At 46.6% G+C, this 17411-nt stretch overlaps 1 protein-coding gene across 2 annotated transcripts; it reads right to left on the bottom strand.

The window, feature by feature from the left end:
- Positions 1–4026: 4026 nt before the first annotated feature.
- On the bottom strand, positions 4027–17268 carry SLC25A48 (solute carrier family 25 member 48). 2 transcript variants are annotated; one of them, XM_053956885.1, is made up of 9 exons: positions 17106–17268; positions 15828–15922; positions 15244–15287; positions 11397–11468; positions 10495–10747; positions 9062–9310; positions 7729–7862; positions 5269–5398; positions 4027–4704 (listed from the first exon to the last, which is right to left on the bottom strand). In XM_053956885.1, the coding sequence occupies exons 5-8, from the start codon at positions 10724–10726 to the stop codon at positions 5276–5278; spliced, it is 738 nt and encodes a 245-aa protein (XP_053812860.1). In that variant the 5' UTR covers positions 10727–10747; positions 11397–11468; positions 15244–15287; positions 15828–15922; positions 17106–17268; the 3' UTR covers positions 4027–4704; positions 5269–5275. The 2 variants fall into 2 exon arrangements, with proteins under 2 accessions (XP_053812860.1, XP_053812859.1); XM_053956884.1 differs by lacking the exon at positions 15828–15922 and having other exon boundaries at positions 17106–17244.
- Positions 17269–17411: the final 143 nt, after the last annotated feature.

Below are 17411 nucleotides of genomic sequence, written 5' to 3'. Positions count from 1 at the left end.
GGTGTTGGTGGCAGGGCAGACTTAACATGTTTTTTCCCACTTGCAAGGTTCTGGTTTCTCCAAATATTTCTCCTTGTGACTCAAGGTTATCCATTGCTTTCTCCATCACTCAGAGGACCTTTGTATTCTCTTTAGAGACAGCTCAGTAGCCTTGGAATTTCACCCTTACTATATAAGGATTTCTTGATATATCCAGCACTTTATATCTTACAGTGAAACTGCACATGGGACTTCTAAAACCCCTTAAAAAAACACTTCTGCTGCATGAGTGGCTCCTAACAGGTTGGTTGTTCCACTTGTGTCTGATTCTGGAGCTGTCACAGGATCAATGGTTTAGGAAAACTGCCTTGAAAATCAGTGTGACTACTTCAATTTCCCCTCACTTTATGGCTTCATTCCTTTTGGAGCCTGTCTCTGGAAGGACACTCTACATACTGCTCATCTAAGCTGGCAGTGATCAGTCTGTGCAATACTGAAGGAGCATATATAGGAAGAAGATGGCTTTAGAGAGAGGAAGCTTTTCTTGTGCAGTTTACATTCAATTTAGCACTTGAACTTCTTCCCACTTGTCTCTTTGGATCTCATAATTTTTCTGGCTCTACACTTTACTTTTTTCTTTGCAAGTACAAGACAGGCATTGGCCTACTTGGCTGACATGAATGCCACGCCTAGGAGAAGAATCTCTACTATAACAATCTCTATGACAAAACAAAAAACTTCAGATAAACCAAAGAGATATATCTTAATGCCTGCAAAGACGTCACCTACTCCTCTGTCTCAGAAAAAGAGAAATTGAGATGTGGACTGTGATCTTGCCTTTTTCCCTGTGGTGGGGAAACACCAGGCAGGGACTCCGAGGCATGAGAAAACCTCAGCCTGGCCTAGACCCATCATAAAATCATTTAGACTGGAGAAGACCTTTATAGGCAGGGTTTCAGTAGATGTTAAAACTGCTGGGAAGCCTCTTCCCACTCTATCCGCCATAGACATCATTAAGCTTCTCCCAGCCCCAAAGACCTTCATCCAGGTCAGGGCTGTTTTCTGGAAAAACATATTTTCAATGGGAAATTGGTTCCTGTTGGGTTTTTTCAATGAAGGAAATAAGCTGTTGTTACCACTTTTTGCTTTCATAGCACTAAATAGTTTATAAAGTGTGAAAAACAGCCTGCATCTCATTAAGTAATACAGGCTGTTGTAAGAGCTGGAATGCCACCAGAGACATGAAAGTTGGGCAATTACAGACTTATTTGAGGGATGACAGGTCTGAATATGCTTTCACAATCCAGGCAACAAACACATAGAAGTATGTATCCCTTGTTCTTCTGGTCTGCCTTCTCATTTTTTAACAATCTCAGAATTTACTGCATTTATTTTAGAAATGAGGGGCTCTGTAAACACTTTGACCAACCTACCAAGCAATGGCTTCTACCACTCCAGCATGTGTGTGGAACACTGATGGCAGGTCAGTACAGACACAGCACTGACAAAGGAGCTGGGTCTATATTCTGAATTCTGTTGACACAGGGGTTTTCTTTCTTGTAATTCAGAGACAAAATCACCAACATATGTAATCAGTGCCCCACTGAATCAGCTATCTGTCTGTCTGTCTGTCTGTCTGCCTGCCTCCCAGGAAACGCTGTTTTAAACTCCCATCACCAGGTCCCTGAAAAATTCTTTGGAGATCCTAATTTCTATCCATGGATAATTATAATGATATTATTTCCAAAAATTAATGCATTTGATATTTCATCTAGGAGATTATTCACAAGACACAGACTTGTTAATTCTCTGTGTGTATAAATTTTAATCGCCATCCCTCATCTCTGGGACATGGGGCTGGCCCCCTGTGGTGTCACACAACCCCAGCATCACTGGACCTCTTTCACTGATGACACAGCCACACACTCACTACTGCAAAAGCAAGACTAAACAGTCTATCAGTCTCCATGTGCAGGGATCATAGACCTGTAGAAGGGTTTGGGTTGGAAAGGACCTTAAAGCTCATCTCCTTCCAACCCACTCACCATGGGCAGGGACACCTTCCACTAAACCAGGGCCTTGTCCAAGCTGGCCTTGAGCACTTCCCAGGGCGGTGATTGGTCACAGCGAGGGGTATCACAGAGTGCTGTGCCTCAAAAGCTGCTTGTCCCAACCCTAAAGTGTCCTTGGTCACCAGCAGTGGCCCAGAGGCAGCCGAATCTCCTTCACAGTGGCCTGTGCTGCTGTCACCCTTGAAACCCTCGTGCTCTAGCCCGGAGCTGCTTTGCCTCTTTTGTGGTTTGTCTGTGAGCGCTAATGGCGTGATGCACTGATTAACCAGTGTGTCCAGGGCTTGCCTCCAGTGCTGCCAGACCAGGGCAGCCTTTGGCAGGGCAGGGTCACCCCAGGCTGTGCAGTGTGGGGCTGCCCATGGGGAAGGGAATGTGTGCTGGTTAGGCAGCAGAATGGACAAGACACAGAGGGGTTGCTTGGCAGCTCCAGTGAGCAACACATGCCCTGCCAGGGATGAGGATGCCATCAAGTGGCCAAAGCTTTATATTCACTTCCCACTTGATCTTCAGGATTTTATATTTATGTTATATATATTTATTTCATACATATTTATATTATTTAGAGTAACTTTCTGCCCTCTTCTCCCTTTTGCCCATAGCTCTCCCTGACAGCTCCTTCTGGCAGGTGTGTGCTACACAAGAGTTTTGTCCAGACAAATCCTGGGCTCCAGTCTCAAAATTGGTTTAATTGGATGAATCATATCATGAAATATCACCGTGCAACTCCAACATGGGTCTCAGGGCTTTACACTCAGAGAGCGCTGAGTGCATCGAACCTGGGCACCACGAGGGCAGGATCATGCAGATACACAGCTTGTTGTGACCTCATCAGTTTAATTCATTCATGATCCATTTTACATTATACAGGCAGATGAACACACCATTTATTTGCATTAAAAAATAGTCCGCCCAAGTATTATCCCTGGAGACACATGATATAAAAAACATGTTTTACATACATGCAGTAAAATCGGCAACATGAAAAGGATGAATCCTTAAATGCAGCCAGCAACGAATACTTCTGTGAAGGCTCATCAATTTTTTTCATATTGTTTATTAAAAACTGTTCCATGTAGCCTAAAGAAGGCCAAGGGCACTGCGAGCCTTTTGAGATGAAGCAACACCAGCTGTTTCTTCCCCATTTTAAGGCCAGGTCTGGGAGAACCCACACTTCTGTTTTTAATCTGGGCCCCAGTGATGAGGAGCCCAGAGAAGGTGACCCCATTTCCAAGTTCTGCTCAAGACCCAAAGTTTTAGGCACTTTCTGCTGTGATCTTCAAGTGTTGTGACCAATTCCCCCGTTCATCCATGGAAGAAGACATAGGAGTTTCTCTTTCCTTCTCCTCATTTTATGGAGGAAAGCTGGACAGCTGCTCCGCATTTTCTTCAGAAACCTTTTTTTGAAGGCATCTGCTGAAACTGCAATCAGTGGACTTTTCCCCCAGAGCTCTTCTCCAGAAGAAGAGCTGTTCCTCTAGAACATTTCCCAGATGAGGTGTTGTCCTAGATTATTCTCTCATGTCATGTGTCCCTCTGCATGTGAGCCCCCTTGGCCTCTCCTGCCAGTGCCACCAGAGTCCTCTTGTCACAGCAAAGCTGGTTCTTCTTGGGCTTTGGCATCAAAAGCTCCATGCTCAGAAAATAAATCATAAGGATATTTAAAAGCATAAAGAGAAATAATCATGATGTAAATGATCTTGGAATAATTGAGATGCTGAGGTAGACCGAAGAGAGACTGGGCCTGCCCCAGTGGTCTCAGTGGGATTCCAGCAAAGAGCTGGAGGTCTGAAGTACACTGTGTCCTAAAGAGACTTCCTTTGGTGATGGTCTGCTCACAGCTACAAAGTGATGTCTGCAGGTTTTGGCAGCTGGCAAGTCATGTCAGGGAGCTCAGAAGGTCTAGTGAGATACCTCAAGCCAGTCCCTGGAGGGCTGCACCAGGCAAGCTGTGTAAATTAATAGGCAGCCTTCTATATGAAATACAAACTTGTTTTATTGTTTTCTGTATAAAAAAAAAAAGCAGCCTAGTCTCTGAATTTAACATCCTCCTGTTTCCCAATTTAATTTATACCTTAGATAATTGAAATTATCTTCAGTTGACTGAGGTTGTTGAAGCCTTTACATTTTTCATGGTAATGTGTTAAATTGTGCCAAACTGTGTTGTAGAACACAAGTGTTTGTATGAGAGGAGTCAACCACTTCTTTGAAGCTGAAAGCAAGCTAGGATTTGGTGAGAATCCAGAAAAAGCACCTGGGTACCCACTGCATTTCCTCCTTTCCTTGAGTATTATAATGCCGTACAAAAGACGCTCCCTTGGTGATTTTAGGTGGGCTGGGCTTGGGTATATCCCTTGGGAAAGGGAAGTTCTCTTCCTGGTTCAATACAAAAAATGTCATTGGTGGAGAAGCCCACCACCACGAGAATTACTAAGGTGCTCTTAGTCAACAGTGAAAGATTTGCTAATAAAATAGTCTTTGGGTTTGATTGAGCTGGTGTGATTTTCGGAGTCCTCCATGGACCACGTGTCCACAGCAGCTGCTGTAGGTGCAGGATGGGAGTCTTCAGTCAGAGCAGCTGAGCCCTCACCAACATCATCACACTGCTGATCTGGCTCAGGAGGTAGGAGACTTTCTGGTCTTCTTGGCAACACTTCTGAAATAATAAAGAAAGAGATTTATGAAGTACTGCAGAAAACAGCAAAGATGGCCAAGAAAAATCTTGAGTATCTAGATGCTAAAAAAGTTTATTTCTTTTGTAATGCTGCTTCTCTATGCAGCTCCAAGTTAATGAGGGAAAGAGTGAAACAGTGACTTGATAGTCAATGCACTTTGAAAGAACTTAATTTCATATCTTTGGGAACAAGTGAGGAAAGAATACTGTGCAGGGACTATAGTAAAAATGATATTTCAAAGCTTATAAAATATTACAGAATAATCTCCTTTCAAATTTTTATTTCTGATTAATATTAATTAAAATAATCACAACAATCAGAACAGATTACAGTGAAGCTCCAGGAGATATGGACTGAAACTAAAATCCATTGGCACATTTGCAGCCTGCTCTGAATCCCACAGACCCAAATTGTCTTTGGCTATTCAGGTGTAGGTACCCATGTAAGTTGTACAACTTTCAGAGGATCTATACAATTGCAACTCTATTTGATTCAAAGATTAATTCTGTAATTTTAATAAAGCTAGGGGGTCTTTATGTGCTGACCTGGAAGTTAGGGATTGGTCTGAGTTTGACATCTTTTCATTGCTTTGAGAGAAAGTTCATAGCCAAGAAACATGGCTGCGCTCGATGGGAATCCTCTCATTGTATTGACCAGGAGGCCCCTACAAAAGACCTGTTGGGAATGGAGCAAGGTTAGAGCATAGGAATATATGGACTATTTTAAGAAGAGGAAGAAAACATTGAATGAAGTTGTGGTGGGATTCTAAAGGACCAAATCTTTTGGGTTTGCTTGGAAGATGCGCTCCCACTGCTGGTCTTGGCTGAGGTCTGCACTGGGGAAGAGGAGCACAGCGGCAGAAGTCACTGGTTTGGCATCATTGTGCTCCTCACTACAAACACCACATCCTGCTGTGTGCGAGGATGTGCATAAACTGCTCACTTGGGGGCCAGTCTGCTCACAGTATGATGGTTCCAGGGGGGATCTCTGCTGGCCTACATCTCACAAAATCACCCCATTAACCACCAAGGCTCATCACCACAAGTCACTAATCTAAACACCAAAAATTCAGAATAGATGTGAAAAGGAACATCAGCAATCAAACCCCTTTCCAGGCTTTATAACAGCAAAGTTCCCACAGCTACTGTAAAAAACCATGAAAAATCTTGGCCCCAAGATCAGAAGCCCTTAGATTTAAGCATATAACCAATTTTCCCTCTGAAATTATTGAACTCTACTAAACATCATCATATCTTGTGTCCAATAAATCCTAAGCATAGTGCTGACTTGTTTGAGACAGAATCAAAATATGTTCACATAGTTTAGATAAAGCTTGCAATGTGAAATTGCAGTATTGGGACATTTAGGATATTAATTGATTTATTGGGATGTTTTATTTTGTTAGGAAAGAGAAGTTTTTTGGAGGAAATTCAATGTTTTTGCATTATCCATAAAGTAACATGAGAGACTCAAGTTAAATAATAATGAAGGTTTAGGATGGAAAGTCCAGAGGCATAATTTTTTCTTATCTGAGTGAGCACATCTGGCTGTGGAGAAAGACAAGGGTGTAGGTGTGTTTCTTTGTGTACATCAGGCAGTTATTTCCAGCACTGAGAATGCTGTTCCTTTGTGCCAGAATGAAAACATCCAGCCATGGGTTTGCCATTTGTCAGTTGTGAGTCTCCCAACATTTAAAAAGATTTCCTAACGAGAGCAGGATCCAGTCTTGCTATCACCTAATTACTCATGCCTACTGATGGCTTTGGGGCAGGTGTCAGATGTGACAGCAGAAAAACTACAAGTACAGAACTCTACCAGAAAACTCTTCTAGTTGTTAGTTCAGGCAGGACAAGGAAGGCAGAGGATGAGGATGAGGATGGAGAGAGAAGGGAAAACCCATGGAAATTCCAGTTTCAGCCACCCTGCTGTGAAAGTGCACACCAAGTGGAATGCACAAGGCAGGTACCGTAGAGCCTGGGCACCCTGTCCCCCATCTGACTGTCCAAGCACAGTCCTCAGCATCTCTTCAGGTGCTTGTGCTTCACATGAATGTGACTTTCTTCACTCAGTGGCAAAAGTTGAGCCAGACCACAGGCTCCTGTGACAGCTAGCATAACATAGTGGCATGTTGGCAAATACTGAAATCACACTGACTTGTGATTTTGCAGGTTATTTTTCTGTTTGCAACTTGTTACATTTCTCTCAGAATGTGAAAATTAACTCTTTGGAGCCAAGAGACCACATCTTGTTCTGATGATAAATACAAATTTATTTCAATATCAGAAGATGTTACTTCCACAACCATGCCTTGGCAGCACAATAAAGCTGCAAACCCTTATTCTCTGCCATTCACATCTAACTGAGGCAAAATTTGCAGGGAGAACAAATATCTTTTATTACACTAACAGACAAAGTCAGAAAAGGGAGATAAGTTGTTTGGCATGCAGCCCTTCTTCATGTTTGAAACTAAAGCAATTCTGATATAAGAACGCTGACATTCAACACTATCTTGGTGCAAAATGAGGGCAAGCAGTGCCAAAGTAGCATTAGTGCTGCCAAAGCATTGCCCAAGGTGACCAGACACACCCAGAGTGCCAGGACAGTCCCACTGGAATCGGTTTATTGACACCAAAGTCAATGGGAAACATTTGGCCTCTGCATTTTGCAGAAGAATCACAGAGGTAAGACTTTCTACCTCTGATTTATGCTAAGTGAAATTATATCCATGATTAAGTGCACTAACATGAAATGTTGTTTGAAGTTAATTACACCAGCAGTGTGTGACCCCCCCCAGTCATTCATTTCTTCATCATGTAACATGTATTATAACTCTCACTATTTTGATTTAGAAGGAATCTACACTATATTTACCTACTGCCATAATAATAATTTAGCACTAACTGGCTTTAGCTGTCTCTCAACACTGTAGATAGGTTTTTAACAGCCACTGTATTTTCCAATTGACAAATACCTAATAACCAGATTTAACTTCAAATGTCACTTACTTTTAAGCCCTCATTCTGGTAGCTCTGCAACATGCAGTCAAGGGTCCCTTTGTACTGGTTTAAATAAACTCCATCTGCCTGAATCCGACTTTTCACAACATCCATTGGAGTAGATACTGCCCAGGAAACGGCTCCTGGAAAAATGCAGAAGTATTTGAATAATTCCTTCTCTATTCTTCCTTGCCCGCATGTCAATGAACTCAGGAATTCACATCTATCACATCATATTCATGTGATTTTCATTCAGGGTGTTCACCCTGCTCGGCACAGAAACAGAATTCTGGGAGAAAGTTCCCTGTTTCTGGAAGAAGAGTTCAGATTTTGGAGGTTATGCTGCTGATCAAATGCAGGCAGCCCAAGAGGGGCTTCTCCAGGTGCAAATACATCTTCTGCTGTGCTTCTGGTGGAACATGGACATGCCATGGGAAGAGCCTGAGCTGCTGCTTGGGACAATTTCAGAAAAAACTGAGTCTTCTGATAATTCCATTGTAAAGCAAAGTGTGAGCTGAGGATACAGCTCACAGGTAGGCGCATCTCAGGCTGCCAGGATTGGGCTCCACACAGTGAGATACCCTGTCATTCCTCTACAGAAATGCCTATTTCCATTGACCAGCCTGCAGCTGAGTGGGATGGTTTGCCTCTGGAAAGATCAGTACATGACTGCAATCCATGGCCCAGCTGGACAGACAAGAGTTTGTCTGGACCTTCATGAGTGTTGGGGCACACCAGAAAAGCTATCCAGAGGCACCAGGGGCCTCTTTATTTGAGGAGAAGGCATTTTGTTATCATTACCTGAGCTAAGGATTGACTTGCCTTTATGGATCTGCAATTTAGAAATGACCAAGAAGTGGGGAGTGGGAGTGGGGGTGACCTCTCGCACGGTGGGGGCACACATGCCAGTTTTACTGGCAAATGTACGTATGGAAAAAGAGATCAGTAACAGTCAACTGGGCTTCTGCTAGGTGTGGGTAGGTGCACACCCTCCTGGTGGGCAGCCAACAGGTTGAAGTCCTCTTCTGGAGGCATCTTGGCTTCCACATATCCCTGGCAACGTGATTGGCAGGCTGCCCTGAGGTATCCAGGGAGATGAAGGCGCTGTCTGTTCTCTTCACTGAAAAGATCCCAAGGAAGGTCTGATAACATGACTTCCATAAAGTTTGTCAAGTCATAAAGTGCAGCTGGGGGAACCCAGCCCTGGGGAAGGAAGGTTCAGTCCCATGTCCTCTGCTGGTGTTCAGGAGGATGCAGTGGCTCTTGAGTCACCCTCATAATCTGCCGTGAGAACCTTCCTGTTGTGGTTTTGCCAGTGCTGTGAGGAAGTAAAGGTGCTTACCTGCTACACCCCCTGCCACCCAGATAGAGAAGGGATTAGGAGAAATGCTTCCATGGGGCGTTATCCAGTCACAGAACATTGCGTATGGGATGAAATAGGCGCAGTACCCGGGAACATCCCTCAGGAGCATTGCTATGTTGCCTCTGTATACTCCAGGTATCCCCTCTTTCTGTAGGATTGTCCTTAAGCAGTGAATTGGGCCTCGGTACACAGGAGATCCAGGAACTGTGGAATTTAGTTTAACGTTTGCTAAAAAAAAAAAAAAAAAATAACTGTTGGAATATATATATATTGCCACAGAACTCCTCTCCAAAGCCCAGTGCCATTGATTAGAAGTCACTGCCATCCAGTTTCTTCTGGGGTCAGCAGATAACATGGGGAAAAAGTTTTAGGAGAGAGTATTTAGGTCCATTGTCAGAAAACATGTAGACACTTCAGACAGATTTTTCTCAGATGCATGGTGTACCTCCCAATAGGTATGTGCCCAGTGAGACTTCCAAATAAGTTTAAGGCAATGTGCCAAATTTTCATGGATTTCAACTTCAACTTCTGCCAAGTCACATCTCTGAAAGCCTTTGCATATTCAGAGTCTGCCCTTCCCATGCAGACCAAGCTGTTTTTGTAAAAGGCATTAGGCTTCTAAGCCTCATGGAGGCTTTAAAAATGGACATAATATTGTTTTATCAAAGCAACAGAAAAATGCCAGCATTTCACAGTTAAATGCCATGACTGTAATTGTGAGAAAGGTGAAATGCTGAAATCCAAGCTGTTCAGCTCTGAAGCTGCTCCATGTCTTCATTTGGCTGTGCATGTTCTCTGGTGGGGTTTGCTCCGTGCTGGCAGCCTGCAATGGAGTTCAGCTGCTGTCTAAGGCTGAAGCAGCTCCTTCTACCTTGTGGACAAGGAACAGCCACTCACTGCCATCCTGCTGGTGTCCCCTCCTGACCCATCCTGCTCACACCTAGGCTATCTGGCACCCGGTGTGAAATAAGTTGGTTTTTAAATGTAAATGGTAAAATTCTGCTTTTGAACAGAGAATGGTGGAATAACAGAGGTTTATGGGCAAATATATGTGGGACTGAGAGTGTGCAGAGGGAGATGGGGAGCTGGCGTTGCCACTGGCAGCCATGGTGCTGCTGCTGCTGAGATCTCTAAGGGACCCCACAGCCCAAGGACTCAATTTCTGCAGCTCCTGGTCTTGAGCAGACCTGCTTCATGTTCCTTATAGATACCAACTGTCTAAAAATGCCATTGATAACAAACCTTCCCATGAGCTGAGCAGGATGGGGTCCATCCTCAGGTAAAAGGGGGAATTTTTAGCCCAACTGCAGCAGCACAAAGCAGCAGAAAGCCCGGCCTTGACCACAGTTGTAAAGCTCTGTGTATGTACCAAAGACTGGCAGAGACAGGAAGATGAAACTGTTGCTTCCTACCTTTGGTGTAGGGCTGTGTTTGCATCTGTAGCCTTATCTTGACCAGTTCCACGGGAGTGCCAATGCCCACAGAGATGACCCCAGCCACGACGCTGGCCAGAGTCATGTCGGTGAGCGAGGGCGCGGCGGCCGGGTCCCCGTGCCGGCGCTGGCTGAGGAGCCGCTGCGTGTTGCTGAAGACTCCAAACACCACGGAGCTGTAGATGCCGATGCTGGCCAGTGGGAAGGACATGCCCTTGAAGAAGCCGGCCAGCTACCCAGGAAAGGGAGCAGGGCTTAGGAGACTGAGCAGTGCAAACCCCAGCTTGTCTATCAGGTTAGAAATCACAGAGTCACACAATGGTTTGGGTTGGAAAGGACTTGGAAAGTCATCTCGTTCCAATCCCCTGCCATAGTCAGGGATGAAACGCAAATCCAAGTAGCAGATGTCTCCTGGAACCAACTGTTTGCACACGCTGAGCAAAGGAAATTGGTTCATGCTGCTAAAGGTTTATAAAGATTGTGCAGAATATGGGATATGGCTGAAAGCACAGGAACCCATGTAGAAGTGCCTCATATACACAGTGTTTGTTCTGGCTTCACCAAAGTCAGCAAAATCCTTCTGGGGGACCTTTGCCAGTAGGATCAGGCAAAAGAGTCACTGTGGATGCAACCCCTGTGGAGACACTGATCATTCCATGTCAGGGATCTCCCTTTTCCCTATAGGAGTCACCAAGTGGTGACTTAACCTTAGAGTTAAGCAAGAGAAGGCTGTAGGGATTTGCAGGTTCAATTGCATAAACTTTATTGGTCTTTATATAACTGCTGGCGTCAACAGCATTTTGTACAATGGCTTTATGTATTTATCTATTTATTGACTTGCACTTCCTACCAGCACATTTAACGTACGATGAAGTACTTACAGACTCATTTCTGTACACAGTGAGAACACACTTGAGTGTATTTCCATATCCTTTTCCAGCTTGCAAACGAGTCTGCAAAAGACATTTGTAAAATGTGATTAAAATCCTATGTTTCCAGCCCAATGGAGGCTCATGCTATGTAAACAATGTGTACTTTGCTTTGAGAGCAAGTCCTTCCTTAGTTGTAAAGAAAACTGAGCAATAAAATAAGATATATGTGCATCCACCCTCTTGAACTTTGCCAGAAGCAAGGCTAAGCAGGATCTCACAGCCTGAAGTTCTCTGAACATCTGGAATCAATGACTGTCAAATTGCTCTCCAGTCTGGACCAGCCACCCTGACCCGGCACAGCAGGCTGCTGGTGTGCAGTGCTGTCATTGGCAAGGGCCTGATTTATGTGGAAATTGGAGAGTGGTGTGGTCTTCTCCATTTGGAGACTCTCAGGGAAGACTGGGATGTGTTGCAAAGAGAGGAGAGGTCAGCTCCTCTGGGAGACTTCTGGGGCCCTTCTGCTCCAAGGTGGATTTTAAGATACAGCGATACTAATTGGAGCTAAAATAATTCAGCACCATCTCAGACATTCTCCATGCTTCACTCAAAAACACAATTTCATATAATTTCAAAAAAAACCAATTTTATTTCTGGAGAGCAAATTGGTTATACACCTTCCAAGAGATGTAAGAAATGGCACGTAGGTCACAACAGAGCCTACAGGATTAAGCATTTCCCCTTCTCATATGTATATATTTAGATCATCTTTCATTCAAGCTGCTCACAAGGTTGCATTAGAAACATCCTAACAAGGGATGCATTTTTTGGGCTTAGAGTTGTGCAAGGAAATGGAAACACTGCTCATTTCACAGCACCTTAGGCTTCATCTTGGCTGAGGCCAGAGCTCATTTGCTATAGAAAGACACACATGCTCCATCAAGAATGTTTTTAGGAAATGGGGACATTTCTGACTCTATCTATCAGCACTGCTCATAGCAATGAAGGCTGGAGGGACACTGCCAACCTGCACTGGAGGGATGGTGTCCAATCCCATCCACTGGCTCAGCCCTGATTTACACCAGGGTGAAGCAGGACATTATTTGGGAATTTAAAGCCCAAAGGAATGTGTGTCTGCCAGAGTTCATGACTGGGGGAGCTTTTAGATTGCAAACAGCAGGTTGGATGGTACAATCACTTGGCCCAGAGCCCTGCAAGAGGCTGCCAGTGCTGCCATGGGACGCTGGCAGGAGCAGGAGGCACCAAAGTCTGCGTTCACCCCTCAGCCCAGGCTTGCCCCTCACCCTGGGGTGGTTCCATGCAGCTCTTTGCACACATGGAGCATCCCTGCTCCACTCCAGGCCTGGCCAGAGGCCATGGAGAAGCAGCAGCCAAAGCAGAATATTTACTGAGCACCCAGAACAAGCTGGTACCTGAAGATGCTGCCATGGCTCACGCAGCACACGTTGTGCAATGTGGGAAGGCTCAGGCCATGGGTGCAGACCGGGCACACCGTGACTCACACTGGGGATAATGGGGCTGGGGGGAACAGGGGAAGGTGGCTGCACCCTGAGTGACCCAGGAAAGCCCAGACATTTCCACTTTGCCTCCATGGGCTTGTGGGGTTTTTTTTTGTTTTTTTTTTTTTTACTCAGTAATCAGGTATTTAGAGATTCAAGTTAGTATATTTTTTTAGTAACTGGGGGCAACAGAGTGTTCTCACAATCTGGTTCTCACACATGTCCCTTAGCTAATCTTCAGCTAACCCGGCACTGAAATCCCTGCTGGCATCTGTGACAAAGTCAGCTACTACCAGTATAGATGTACCTCTGGATAGTTCTCCTTTTTGTTATGTTTTGATTAGATAGGGCTCTTGGGTGACACCCAGAAGCTGAAGACAGTTCTGGGAAAATGAATGCAATGGGTAGGATGAAAAGTGAATAAAGGCACAACTTTGAGAGTTTTGCAAGGATGTAGGAAAAACCAGCTGCTGGGGTTTGATGGAAGCTGCATTGATGGGAAGAGGTGGCTGAAGGGGGAAGAGATGACTTGATGGGAAGTGTGGTGTAGATACCACTTATTGCACAGAGCCTTATACTCAGTCCTGCCTCTTCCCCCAGATGGGGAAAGACACCTGATCCCCTGGAGGCTGCAGGTGCTGCTGAGCAGCCCCTTTGCTGGCCTAGTGCTGTATGAAAACTCCATTTTTCCCCTTTCCTGCTCCTAAATTTGGAACGTAACAAGTCTGCCTACTTGGTATTCTCAAGGCAAAACTTGCCCAAAGCCAAGAGCAACAGAGGGAGCAGCCTGACAGTTGTCTTTATAACCACTGAAGGATGGGCTTGCTCCTTCTTGGCATGCAAACTCAATGTTTCTGAGCAGGATTCTCATAGCCAAACTCCCCCAAGCCAGGCAATGATGCCATGGACACCAGCCTGAGATGGGAATTACCTTGGCAACGCTGGGCAGAGCCTGCCTTTGCTGCCTGTGCCCTGCCCATGGCTGGGGGGTTGGGGTGCCTTGTGGCTCTTCCCGTGTGGGGTCTGCACCCACCTTTGCACAGGGATGCCCTTGGGGCTGGTATCACTTTAGCAGCTCAGAAAGAATAGGGCTGGCTGGGCATCTCCTGATCCAAGGAGAGCCTGGTGTGTGCAAGGGGATGGCTGTGATGGCTGGGGAAGGGATGTGGTTGGTGTGGGCCATGCTGGGTCCTGCCTCCTTGGCATCACCTCCAAAGGTCTTTAAGGTGCAAACGCGACCAATGGCTTTTGGGTTTGCCACAACTGACAGTCCTGCCTGGTGCCAGAGCCAGGCTTGAACCAGAGCAGAGAACACAGAGTCACAGAATTGCGGAATAGCTCAAGTTGAAAGAGATCTTTTAAGGCCATCTCTTTCAACCTGCCTGCAGTGAGCAGGGACATCTCCAACTAGACCAGGTTGCCCATCCATCCTGCCCTTGAATGTTTCTAGGGATGGGCATCCCCCACCTCTCTGGGCAGCCTGTGCCTGTGTTTTACCGCCTTTTTGTATAAGACCTCCTTATATCTAATCTAAACCTATTCCCTTTCTGTTTAAAACCAGTACTGCTTATACTATTGCAATGGGCCCTGCTAAAAATTCTGTCTTTACTTTAGACCCCCTTCAAGTACAAGAAGGCTGCAATAAGATTTCTTTGGAGCCTTCTATTCTTCAGGCTGAACAACCCTAAGAAGGGCAGAGAAGCTAAAGTGATGAAAGCTGCCCAGAAATGCCTGGGCAAAAAAAAAAAAGAAAGGAGCAGGATCCTCCTCCCTGTTTCTGCAGCAGTAGGGATGGTCAGCTTGGTCGAGTCAGGATGCACTGGTATGTGCATGGGCTTGTCTGCATCATGCTGACAAATACCTTCTTACTTCTCTAAACCCTTCTGTTGGAGGAATAATTATCATGAGGGAATCATAAACACTGTGTGTCACAGCCCTGGGATAACAATTTCAGAACTCTGCCCTTCCAGCATTACTAGCACTAGGGAAACACATAAAAATGTGCCTGCAGCAAAACAAATACAGTTCCCTCATTGCCCTCTGAATGCTGGTCTGTAGCAAAGTTCAATAAAACATTGGCAGAACTGTTCAGTGAACCACACATTGAGTCAGGCCAGGTTAATTTTCAGCATTAATTTGTCACAGAGGAACTTGCACATATCAGTCAGTTCTTTTAGTTCCTCATTCAAAATGAGCATTGGAGAGGAAGAAGGTCTGTGAAAACATTCCAAATTGCCCTTTGGGATAAGTGAAGGTCCTTCAAGGCATCAGCTTGAGAGAAGGTCTGGATTGGTGGGGGTTTGGGTGGTGACACGTGAACACAGTTCAAAGGGTTTTACCTTGACTGTGTCCAGCGGATGGCCCACAACCACACTGGCAATTCCTGGGGATGAAAGCAAAGTATTATGCACAACACTGAAGCTTTTGTGGCAGGACAGGATGCAGTGGGTTTAGAGGAGAGAAGAGATTTCCACAGGAACAGTTGTAAGGGACTCAGCCAGGGCAATGTCCATCAGAATGCCCCTTCCCTGACAATAGCTAAAAGCTGAGTTTAATCACTTTTCTGTGTACACTCTCCTGGACTCCTTCAGCTTTACATCAAAGGCACCAGAGAAGGAGAAGTCATGTTTGTATATCTTGTCCAGGTGCACTCCTGTAAGCTCACACAAATTTTTAGCCTCAGAATGGTGAGATTCCTGTTCAGTACAAGGCAATGCTTTCTCCTGGCTCAGAGTGATGTCCTAGCTGACTGCTAATGGGACCTGCAAATTCCTCATCCTTTGCTGTTTTAAGAGCAGTTTATAGAGATATCTGTCAGAGAGGATTCAGCTACAGGGGATCCTGCTCTGTATAGATCTGCCCAGTGCCATCCTGCCTTCCTCCTCATGGTTCTCTGGGGAGAAATTGGCCCATATTCTCTTACCTTTTACCCACCTACTCACACCACTCACTGCCAGGAGCTCTCGTGGCAGCACAGAGCACAGTTTGGTTTCCCTCTTCTCCAGGAGAATGGAACACCTGTGTGCCATGGTCAGGATATGATTTTGTGTCTTTGTTGCAAACAACACTGGCAGGTTTTAGGGTTTGCGGAGAGTGGGTCTTCACCAGCAAATCTGTGCAAACCAGTGCCCACAGTGCTTTGGGGACTACATGCAATTTCTCACTCATAGTGGGTTAGTACTGAAAAGAGCATGTCCTTGGTCAACACACTATGACTTTTCTAAAAATGTGCTAAAAAAATGTCCCCTCTCCTCCCAGACCTGGGACCACCCATGGTCTAGTGCTATGCATGAAGGCTCTCAGCTGTCACTGCTGCAGAGCACTGGTGGCTGTTCATCTACCAGGACATCCTGTCCCATTGCTGGGGGTGTGCAGCAACAGCACAGGGCAGTGGGGCAGAGAGAGCAACCACAGCCTACAGAGATCCAAAAATCAGCTGCTCATGTAAACTTTTGGCAGAGGTTTTGGGTTTCTTAGTCTGCTAACTTATTAACCTCATCTGGCAGGACACCTGTGAGCCACCTCACACCCTGCTCCTGTGTTGGGTCTGAAGGGTCACCTGAGCAGAGGTTTGCTCTGCGGTGGCTGGTGACCCTGTCCTGCTGCAGCCCTGGGGGCAGCAGAGCTGGTCGCCCTCTCAGCTGGCAAACCAGCTCAGTTCAGTAAACCTTGTCCCATTACTGACGCCTCTACGTGTCATTTGCCTTCCTTTTCTTTCTGTTATCTCTTTCCCGGTGTTTGCCATCGGAATTCCCGGCAGACAGGATCAATCCCTGCCGTGGCCATTAGCCCTGTGGCGGGGTGAGGACCCGGCAGTGCCTCTCGCGGGGATGGGGACACGGGGAGCCCCGGGCTGACAGCTGCCAGCCCCCTCCGAGCCCCGCGGCGCTTCCAGCCACGGGGGCAAAGACAGCAGAGCCGGCGGGAGCTGGGGACGTGCGGGGGCCTCTGGAAACCGGCCCGCACAGCAGCATCACACGTTCCAAACTTGAATTTTAACCATCCCGCCCATGGAAGTGGGACTAAACCGTGTACCAAAGCAAAGCAAACCGTGGGAGACGCCGGGCGGAGGCACAGACCGCGGGTGACCCGGAGGGAGGGTTTTATTCCCGGAGGGTTTTATCCCTGGAGGGTTTTATCCCCGGCGCCTCCGCCGTGCGCCCTTCGGCGCCTCCCCGGCCGCGCTCACGGCATCACTCACCGCCCACCAAGCCCGCCACGAAGTCCTGCAGCTGGACGCTCCCCATGCTGCGCCACCGAGCCCGTCCCGCGGGGCCGGCTCCCGGCGGGCAGGGGATCCCCGCGGGCAGCGCTCCCGCGGCCGTGCGGGCTCCGTGCGCTCCGCGTTCCGCGCCCGCGGCTTCCAAGCGCTGTGACATCACGCACCGCGGCTTAAAGGCGCCACAGGGGCCGCGGAGACACCGCCCGGCCGGGGCGGGGAGGGTCGCGGTCCAGGCGGGCGTGACGGCCGCGGCAGCGCCGGGGTTCGTCCGGCGGGGGACGGTGC

The sequence above is a fragment of the Vidua chalybeata genome, chromosome 15, assembly GCF_026979565.1.
Source record: "Vidua chalybeata isolate OUT-0048 chromosome 15, bVidCha1 merged haplotype, whole genome shotgun sequence".
Classification (NCBI taxonomy): Eukaryota; Metazoa; Chordata; class Aves; order Passeriformes; family Viduidae; genus Vidua; species Vidua chalybeata.
Note: the sequence above shows the minus strand (reverse complement) of the source record. Positions and strands in the feature narration are given on the sequence as shown.

Excerpts from the sequence above, each read along its gene's own strand:
- SLC25A48 (XM_053956884.1), bottom strand. The coding sequence starts at position 17,151 with ATGGGGAGCGTCCAGCTGCAGGACTTCGTGGCGGGCTTGGTGGGCG. Across the intron at positions 11,469-15,243 it reads ATCCGCTGGACACAGTCAAG|ACTCGTTTGCAAGCTGGAAA; the intron begins GTAAAACCCTTT and ends TGTCTTTTGCAG. Across the intron at positions 9,311-10,494 it reads AACACAGCCCTACACCAAAG|CAAACGTTAAACTAAATTCC; the intron begins GTAGGAAGCAAC and ends TTTTTTTTTTAG.